At 31.5% G+C, this 8,959-nt stretch overlaps 1 protein-coding gene and 1 non-coding gene across 9 annotated transcripts; both read left to right on the top strand.

The window, feature by feature from the left end:
- Window positions 1–2,053: 2,053 nt before the first annotated feature.
- On the top strand, window positions 2,054–7,544 carry LOC18100503 (uncharacterized). 8 transcript variants are annotated; one of them, XR_002982618.2, is made up of 6 exons: window positions 2,054–2,412; window positions 3,053–3,167; window positions 3,581–4,246; window positions 4,442–4,591; window positions 5,963–6,024; window positions 7,180–7,544. XR_002982618.2 is itself a non-coding variant. In XM_006381748.3 (6 exons), exons 1-5 carry the CDS (start codon window positions 2,330–2,332, stop codon window positions 5,986–5,988), a joined length of 990 nt encoding a protein of 329 aa, XP_006381810.1. In that variant the 5' UTR covers window positions 2,055–2,329; the 3' UTR covers window positions 5,989–6,024; window positions 7,231–7,544. The 8 variants fall into 8 exon arrangements, 5 of the variants coding, with proteins under 5 accessions (XP_006381810.1, XP_024460167.1, XP_024460168.1 ...); XR_002982620.2 differs by lacking the exon at window positions 7,180–7,544 and adding an exon at window positions 7,089–7,113; XR_002982619.2 differs by lacking the exon at window positions 7,180–7,544 and adding an exon at window positions 6,758–7,087.
- Window positions 7,545–8,066: 522 nt separating this feature from the next.
- TRNAR-UCU (transfer RNA arginine (anticodon UCU)) lies at window positions 8,067–8,139 on the top strand. The gene has a single exon. It is a non-coding gene; the product is annotated as a tRNA-Arg (tRNA).
- Window positions 8,140–8,959: the final 820 nt, after the last annotated feature.

Here is an 8,959-nt window from a genome sequence, read left to right as displayed (position 1 = left end):
TGGTTTATTTTTTAAAAAATGTTTAGTTAAATACAAAATGATTTAAGACAAACCAGGTTATTAAACTTTGTGGAATTAATGACCTGGTTTGTGAGTTTAGCGAGGTAACCGTGGTTGTCCCGGTTTGCTGGTTTAGCAAAGTTTTTTTTTTCTTCTGATTAATATAAAGCTAAGTGACTATTTGGGAACACGGTTGAAACCATATTTCTAAAAAAATTGAATGTTTTTGCTTAAAATTAATTTTCTTTGTATTTGTTTAGATCGTTTTGATGTACTGATGTTAAAAATAATTTTTTTAAAAAAATATATATTATTTTGATGTATTTCCGAGCAAAAAACATTTTAAAAAATAATCGCCATCACACTTTCAAGCACCCCCTAAAAGGTGCAGGGAAAACACGGTTTCCCCACACCCATTAGCATTTTGGATCACAATTGTTTTTTTGTTTTGACCCTTTTTTTGCCCCTTCCTTTGGTTATTAATTTTTTTTTTAATTTAATTCTTATATAATGTGTTTATGGGATTTTATCGTTGATAATTTATTTTGATTTGTCTTTTATATAATTATTGCGATATCAAGAAAATATCCCAACATCAAGTTGGTATCAGAAAAATATTTCAACATCGCGATATGATTTATTTTAAAAAAAATTAGTTAAACAAAAAAGATATTTTTTAAAAAACTAGGTTATTAAACTCCAGTTCGCGGGTTTAGCAAGGTTCCTTTTTTTTCCCCCTCTAATTGAACTAGATTATGTGGTTGTATATTTTTTTTATCATATAGTTAAAAAAAATTGTTTCGAAAAAAAACATGTTATTAAATTTTAGAAAGTTCATGGACCTATTGACGGGTTTAACGAGTGTAACTTTTTTAAAATGTTTTTGTATTTCATCATTCGATATTGAATTGATTGAGAATTGAGTTTCATAATTTATTTCGTTTTGCTTTCTATGAGGTTATCATAGTCTTTAAAAAAGTCTCAGTATTGGTTTAACGCTCTATTTTATGATTGTCTATTTTTATTATCATATAATTAAATAAACAATAGTTTAGAAAAAAAACAAGTTATTAATTTCAATGGAGTCCATTGCCCGGTTTATGGGTTTGATTTGTTAACCCAGGTTACCCGATTCACGGGTTTAACGGTTTTACCCATCAAACCTGATATATTTTTTTTCCAGTTTTTAGTCCTTTAATTTTTCTAATAGTTTTTTTATTTCATTCTTCTTCAATATTGGATTGGTTGAGAAATAGAATTCATGGTTTATTTTTTCTATTTTCTATAGGGTTATCACAATCTCAAATAAACATCTTTTTTAGGGTTGATGCTCGATTTTACAGGCATTTAATTTTATCATAAAATTAAATAAAAATAATTTATAAAAACAAAAAAGTTATTAAACCCATTGAATTCCATGACCTAGGTCACAAAGTGATCGAGGTCGATCCAATCTGATATCATCTCAATATTAAAAACAATTATCATTTTAAAGTTTTTTTTTAAAAAGTTATGTCATGTTTTTACAGATAATTTAAGTTGTCTATGAACCCATTAAATTAAATAATTCATTTTATATCAGTTTTGGCGTGATTTAATTTAAAACTCGAGTCGGATAAGAACTCGGTAACCTAGATCTTAAAATGAAACTATTTAATTGGATTTAATAATATTATAAAAAAAATTACATACTCTGAAATCTGAATATTTTAAAAAAAAAGTAGTTCTAACCCATACGAGAGCGCTGACGAATATAATAGTCGAAGTCTAAAAAGTATAAAGAACATGTTAGTGCTATCAATAATAATAATAATAATAATAATAATAAACAGTAGTATTATCTGTTATAATAACATGAAACTGTAAACAGAAGATAGAACCACTTAAATTTACAGTAGTATTATCTGTTATAATAACATGAAACTGTAAACAGAAGATAGAACCACTTAAATTTATTGCATGTTTTTTCCATTTTTTAAAATTAATAGGAAATAATAAAATAAGGGCACAATCTTTCATCTACAGAGCGAGCACGCCACATAAGGAGGCATAGTATTTGTTTTTTCAAAAAATAAAAAATAAAGAGATAGAGGGTGAAGAATTTGCTTAAACGTCTCTTTCTTTCTTGCTTTCTTTCATCTGTCCTCTCTTCTCTCTCATTCTTTGCTTCTTCTTAGTACAGAAGAGAAGAGAGAAGAGAGAAAAGAAAGCATATCCGTCCAAGCAAAGCAAAAAAAGAAAAACATTTGTGATAATTTCTGGGTTTCTGTTTGTGCTTGAACGGGTTTCTTATTGCGTTTGTTTTGTTGTTGAATTTGAAGTGAAGAAGATGATGGTAGCTAACAGCTTCGATCTATGGCAAAAAGATGCTTTCTTTTCGGCTGCAGAGGAGGTTCAGGAATCTGCTGATGTGTACGTTTTTATTTCATGCTTTACATTCTATATTTGTTCGGTACAACAATTTGTTTGGTTTCTCCAGTCTTACGACTATGGATTGTATTTTGAATTGGGTTTTGCATGCTGCATACTGATGTTTATTATATGTTTTGCTTCTGAGGTTGTCTGGATGTGTGTTTATTGCTCTGTTTTAAAGGTTGTCTTGTAGATTTTGGGGTTTTCTTGGTTGGAATTTCTGCCTATTTAGTTAAAGGAATGTGTTTGTAGATGTGTTGTGATGTCAAGCTCTTCAATTTAAAGTTTGACACCAAATATGCGGATGCGTGCCTTATTTCTTTGTTTTTCAGGTCTTGTTGATGTGAAAATGTGGGGTTTATGTTGTTTGTTTTGTAATGCATGACTATATATTCCTATCTTTGAAGTTGTTGATCTTCAAGTATCATAAATTCTATTTCCTGTAATTTTGGAGAGTTTTCAATTTTCACTAGCAGAAAGTTATTCTTGTGCTCTTTGAAGGCAGGCAGCTCTGTATTCTAATCAAATCAACAAGTTATTCTTGTGCTACAAACTTGATAATCATTAGAATGCTCTTATGCTCTTAGACTTCTATGGAACTGAAATTGAAGCAGTTTTTGGTTATTTTTGTTTTTGGCAGAATGGAATCAGCATATAGAATGTGGACAAGAGAGAAGAGAGAGGGATCAAAACCAGAGGATTTGGATCAACTCTCCAGAGAGCTCCAAACTGCTTTAGGCACCGCCAAATGGCAGGTGTATTTCGTTCTTCAAACCTCTAAATTTATTACGTGCCTCTCTTAATCCGTTTCTTTGAACTATTTTTCAGTATTTTGAATGTTAAACTTCAGTTGAAGGACTATTTTCAATTCTATGTTTTCTATTATTTACATCTGACAGATGAAAAGCTAACCTCAACTCATCCAACTTTGAATCCCTTGCTTAGAGTGTGTGCTTTTTCCTAAGTTTCACTTATCAATATTATTAAGTATCATAATACTTTTTCCCCTTTTACTGCACACCCTAGCCAAATGAACTGAGCACTAAGAAATCACTATAAATTTTGTTTTCAATTCTTACAGTTGACTAATTTCTTTTTCGCTAGTAGTTCTCTTTTCATTTGTTTCTCCATTTTTCCCTGTATCATTGATCTTTGAACCATGAAACAGTTGGAGGAGTTTGAGAGGGCTGTTCAGTTGAGCCATGGACATTGTTCTGATGATTTCACCGCATCTAGGCATAAGCAATTTGTCACTGCTATTGAAAGTCAAATATCTCTTGTTGAAGCAGCTCTAAGGGAGGCTTTTAGTGGGGAAGGAAAGCAACCTTTTCGATGGGTGAATCTAGATAAAGAAGAATGTGATGATTTAGCCATGTTTCTATCTGGAACCATCCAAATTCCAGAGAATGTGAAAGATGATTGCACCACGGCCAAATCTCCCATGAAAGGTTCTCCTGGAGAGAACCCTCATAAGAGAAAAAAAGTGGACCATAACTCTGGGCCCACCTGTAGTAGAGGTACTTCTGATGAAAATGAATTCATTACTGATAATAAAAATGGAGAATTTATTATAGATATACAAGAGAAAGAAAATCTTGGAATGAGGGATGACATAATCAGTCAAGTTGATAAAACAACTGGTTCAAGGAGAACATGGAGTTCGCCAAATTTTGGTTCTATGAAATTCGTGGTTTCTCGTGATGACAAACAAAGGGACAAAATGAAGTCAAGTGTTGAGGCCACTCCTAAAGAAAAAGGGTACGAACCTATCTTCTGGAAGCGAAGGTGTGGAGAACATTCTCGGGCAAAGGGATCAATTACTTTGTTCAATCAGGTGAAATAGTTAATTGCTTAGGATATGTGAAAATGGATTATTTATCTGTCTGAAATAAATGTCCCTTTTGAATTATAATTGTGAAAGTGAAGGCAGGGATGGTTTCTCATATTATTTTCAATCTAAATGGATCAGTATTTGTGCAATTGTCAAGATCTATTTTTTTTTACTTCACAAATCATTATGTTTTGGTAGATTCCCAGGAGATCTTATAAATTTTTAACCTTCTGCAACTCTCTGGTCAGACTGGTGGTTTCCAAAGGCAATGGCAAACCCCACTGCACCTGCAGTTCAGCTGTTCCATCCAACTTACTCTTGCTTTAATGCTCAGCATTTTCTTAATTGGTAAGTTCTTGATTCTTTTGAACTTCATGCACTATTTTGTTGAAAAATGATTGCCAAACACCATTCTCTTGGTTCTCCCCTTATATTAGCTGGTCAAAGCACATAGCCAGCAGCTGGTATTGGAGACAATACTTAATTTGAGACCACTGATCAACATATTGGAATGATCTGGTATTGTGGACATTGTTGAACAAGTATATACTCTAGGAAGTTATGTAGTTAAAGACAATTTACTGGCTTAATGAAGTCATATTGAACTAAGCAGATATTCTGTTGTTACTTTTGGCCTTAACAGAAGATGTGGTTCCATTAATTTAAAATTGTTATCTCCTTGGAGATATCATTCGATGGTTAGGTTTGGATATTTAGCATATCCAAAACCAATTTCTGCACAGAATGCCTTTTTGCTGCTAGATTCACGGGTGCTTACAGGCACTACTATAATGATACCATATGTCTTAATTGATCAAGCAAACTACCAACAATCTCATCTTCATGCCATCATTTTACTCCAGAACTCCTTTACTTGTTTGCTTTATCTTGTTGAAAATGCATTTCAAGTTACCAGGTTAAGCTTAGAAGTCCTTTCTATGAAATATGATATCCAACTTTTAACTTCTCATCAGAATTGTCTACTTTTTCTATGAAATATGTTAACCAGCATTTTCGAATCCAAAATTCCTGAAGCTCATCTTCTGTCAGACAGGCATTCAACCTTTGTAGATATTAGGAGCCTTTTTGTTTAATTTGGTCCCATCACATGATAAGGAACTTATTTCTTTGATCAGTGAGAAATATCTGATTTTTCTGTCAACTTTGCTAGCTCATTTGTCAATCTTTACATTATTTTAGCTCAACAAAAATGTACTTTGGAAGTATTTACCTAGCATTGAAATCCTGACTATTATCATTTCAACATTTCCTACATGACATGTGTCTGTGGATGAGATTTTGGTCTAAGGGAACATTTGTTTCTGATCAATGGAGCATTTTAAATAACTGGGTTTGTTAAGTCCTCTAGGTGCTTACACATGAAGTAAATTTGAAAAAGGTGATGCCATCATCATAACCCTCTCTTTTGTTAAAACACAAAAAGGAAAAGAGAACATCATAGCCACATTTGCAATTTGGACATGTAGGTGTAATAGAATGATCCTGTGAATGATATGGATCACTTGTCCCATCTTTATTTTGTACTTGTGGCTTCAATTTGTGAACCGAGGAAATAGATTGGAAATTTGAGCTCCTGTGTTTTTTAAATGATAGAGAGAACTGTTGTAATTCATATTTTTTATGATGTTTTATTGCCCATGCTTGAATCCTTGTTTAACATTACACTGATTAAGGTTATTAACTTGCATCTCTCTGCAGTGCCTTTTCTAGTTTATTCAGCTTGAGAAGTAGTATTACACTGCTCATTATTGAGGTGAAAGGTAATTCTATTCCCTTGAAATTTATTTCCCTATGAACTATACTCTTGTGAGATATTTAACAAAAATATAAAACTGAGGTAATATGGCATTACTTGTTAGTGGATGATGTAAATATCCCACATTGCCAACTCTGAGAAAAAAATGGTGACAACTTAACATAAAACACTGACATTGTGACTTTGAGTGTTTGCTTGCTATTCTTATTTTGGAACTAAGACAATTGTTATGATGGATTTTTGCCCCCTTTTCAGACTGAACCAATTTTGTCTTCTTGACCCAGATTCCACTCTGAAACCTATGATGATCTTTTTTGCATGAAATCAACTAGATGCTTCTTTGTGTTTTGGCACCCAATTTCATGCTTTACTCAAGTCTTTTGATATAGGGGGCATATTGTAATTCTTGTACCACTAGTACATGAATATTTTGCAGCTGCTATGTTCTCACCACTTGAAATTGATATAGCATAAGATCTATCCTCTTCCCAAATAAATGTTTGTTGACAAAAGTCCGTTTCTATAGCAAAACTGAAGTTTCAAATTGAGGAATATTGGAGCAATTGATAAGAGACCACATGGGAAAGAGTTGGAAGCTCCATTTTGCTTTCAAACATGTGTTAGAAACCATTGTCTCTGAGGGTCATGGATCAATCAGTCTTTTTATGTAGCTTAGGGCAAAAAATGTTCAATGTTGTGGGCTGGTGCAATGGGCTAGTCCTTTTTTTTTTTTACAGATGCTTAGGAATTTGAAATATGAATGACTTGTCAACACTATAGCTATTTATGAATGCTAATAATGATTCCATAGTCTAAAGTCCAATCGAAGTGCAGTGTTGAGTCTTGAGAATTGGTGCACATCCAAAATGGGGATCATAGAGGGAGCATGGAGACAGTCTCGAGTGTGGATACTTTCTCAAAATTCTGTGTAATAGTATTTGATGTTGTTAGTAAATGTGAATCTTGTGCAGTTGAGATGACTAGATGATAATTAGTTTAACAGTCAGATGTCCAAAGAGACTTAATCTCCTCTTTCATAAACTCCAGTCTTTTGTTTTCTCCCCGTAGTTGATTTTGGTGGCTTAACATTTGGGTGACAAGATTTCGATTGAACGCACTTCTGACAGATATTTCCCTTTGCTAAATGGTTATAACATAGTGATGATCTCCATTTCTATGAACTGCAAGATTGAAAGGATCCAATATGCAGGTGTACTGAATTTCTTTCTGAAGTGTAGACAGCAAGCACTGAGGAGGAAGATAACAGTTGTCAATATCTTCCCTATTGTTTTAGAAATTCAGGGTCCGGCTAATCTACCTCTCCACGAAACAGGAGTAGAAGCAGCAGCAGGGGTGGATTGTCATTTTAAAGATTCCATAGCCACATAAATTGTATATGTATTCATTTAGTCTCAAATTGTGCTTCGAAGAAAGAATATTTGGTACTACACAAATCCAAATTATATGTAAACTGAATTTATCACTGGGAGGATTGCCGGTCATGACATGTTTGAGGGACCAAAATGCAGGACTCTTATAACGTAGCCAAAATCATAACCATCTTATAGTTTGTAAAATGAAAATGTGCTTTTTATTTGCTAGATGTCCACTAATAATCTGTTTTGATTAACCACTTAACCTTTAAGAAGTCTATGAAAAAAATTAAAAAATTTTATTTTTTTTAAATTATTATTATTTTTGTTTTTTAAAATAATTTAAGTTATTGATATTAAAATAATTTTTTAAAAATATAAAAAATATTATTTTAATATATTTTATAGTGAAAAAAATACTTTAAAAAATAATCTATAATCTATTTTTAAACACATATCAATCCATATCTGTTTTTTAAATGAACTAGTCTGCATCTCTCTATCATTTTCATGCAAATCCATAATAGCAAAGAAGAAAAGAGACTTTTCATGTTTTTGCTTTCAAACTTCGATGTCCTCTAATAAATGAAGTTCCTTTCGTTTTGTACCATGGTCATCTTCTATTTTAATTATGTTATTGATATATTTATAGTTCGAACAATAAGCAAAACTAGCGCCCGTGGCCTAATGGATAAGGCGTCTGACTTCTAATCAGGCGACTGTGGGTTCGAGTCCCACCGGGCGTGAACTTCAATTTTTGCCAATGAGGTTATAATTAGGGCAAATCTTAAAAATACAGCTAATTGATTTTAAGGAAGTCTTTAATTATTTTTTTAAAATTTTAATAATAAAATTGATATATAAATAGTTTGGGAATAAAATTGTTAATAAGTATTTGGTGAAATGTCAATTTTCCCCTAATAATTATTATTCTTTTGTTGTTCGCAACTATATGAGTGAAAGCTTCTCCCTCACTTTTCACAACAGATATTTTGGCTATCTAATTACATGAAAGGATTAAAAATAAAAATAAAAATCATCATCTAGTTTTATAAAATTACTTTTTAGAAATTTTTAGGCAAAAAACTGTTATATTAAAGGAAAAATAACAATCACCATAAAACATTATACCTAAAGTAAATTACATTGTTTTTTTTTTATTTTAAGATAAAAATACTTATTATGCATACATGTTAATATTTTTTCTAAACTAAATAGATATGTTTATTAGAGTTAAAAATTCATAGGATAGTGATTTGAAACTTAGGTTTGACAAGGAGGTATAATCCTCAATTTTTTTTTTTATTATTATGGGGTAGGATTTGAAATAATAGTAAACAAAGACTCAAGTTTTGAATTATTTTCTTTAATTACTCCATTTATATTAATCCACCACAAATTAATTATATTTCCCAACATATTCACAATAAATAACTATAAATATTCCAACCAATTCAGTTAATTAATGCGTATAAATACAAAGAGAAAATCATGTGCTCATCGCAAATTCATTCAAAACAAAATATAAATTAATACATGTTCGCAAGTAAAAAACTAACAAAAAAA

Source organism: Populus trichocarpa, chromosome 6 (assembly GCF_000002775.5).
Source record: "Populus trichocarpa isolate Nisqually-1 chromosome 6, P.trichocarpa_v4.1, whole genome shotgun sequence".
NCBI lineage: Eukaryota > Viridiplantae > Streptophyta > Magnoliopsida > Malpighiales > Salicaceae > Populus > Populus trichocarpa.
This window is presented reverse-complemented; position numbering and strand designations above follow the sequence as displayed.

What these genes read in the sequence shown, in the direction of transcription:
- LOC18100503 (XM_024604399.2), top strand. Translation starts at nt 2,330, where the DNA reads ATGATGGTAGCTAACAGCTTCGATCTATGGCAAAAAGATGCTTTCTTT. An exon ending in GTTCAGGAATCTGCTGATGT is followed by an intron (nt 2,413 to 3,052) that starts GTACGTTTTTAT and finishes TGTTTTTGGCAG; the next exon opens with AATGGAATCAGCATATAGAA. An exon ending in CAATTACTTTGTTCAATCAG is followed by an intron (nt 4,247 to 4,479) that starts GTGAAATAGTTA and finishes AACCTTCTGCAA; the next exon opens with CTCTCTGGTCAGACTGGTGG.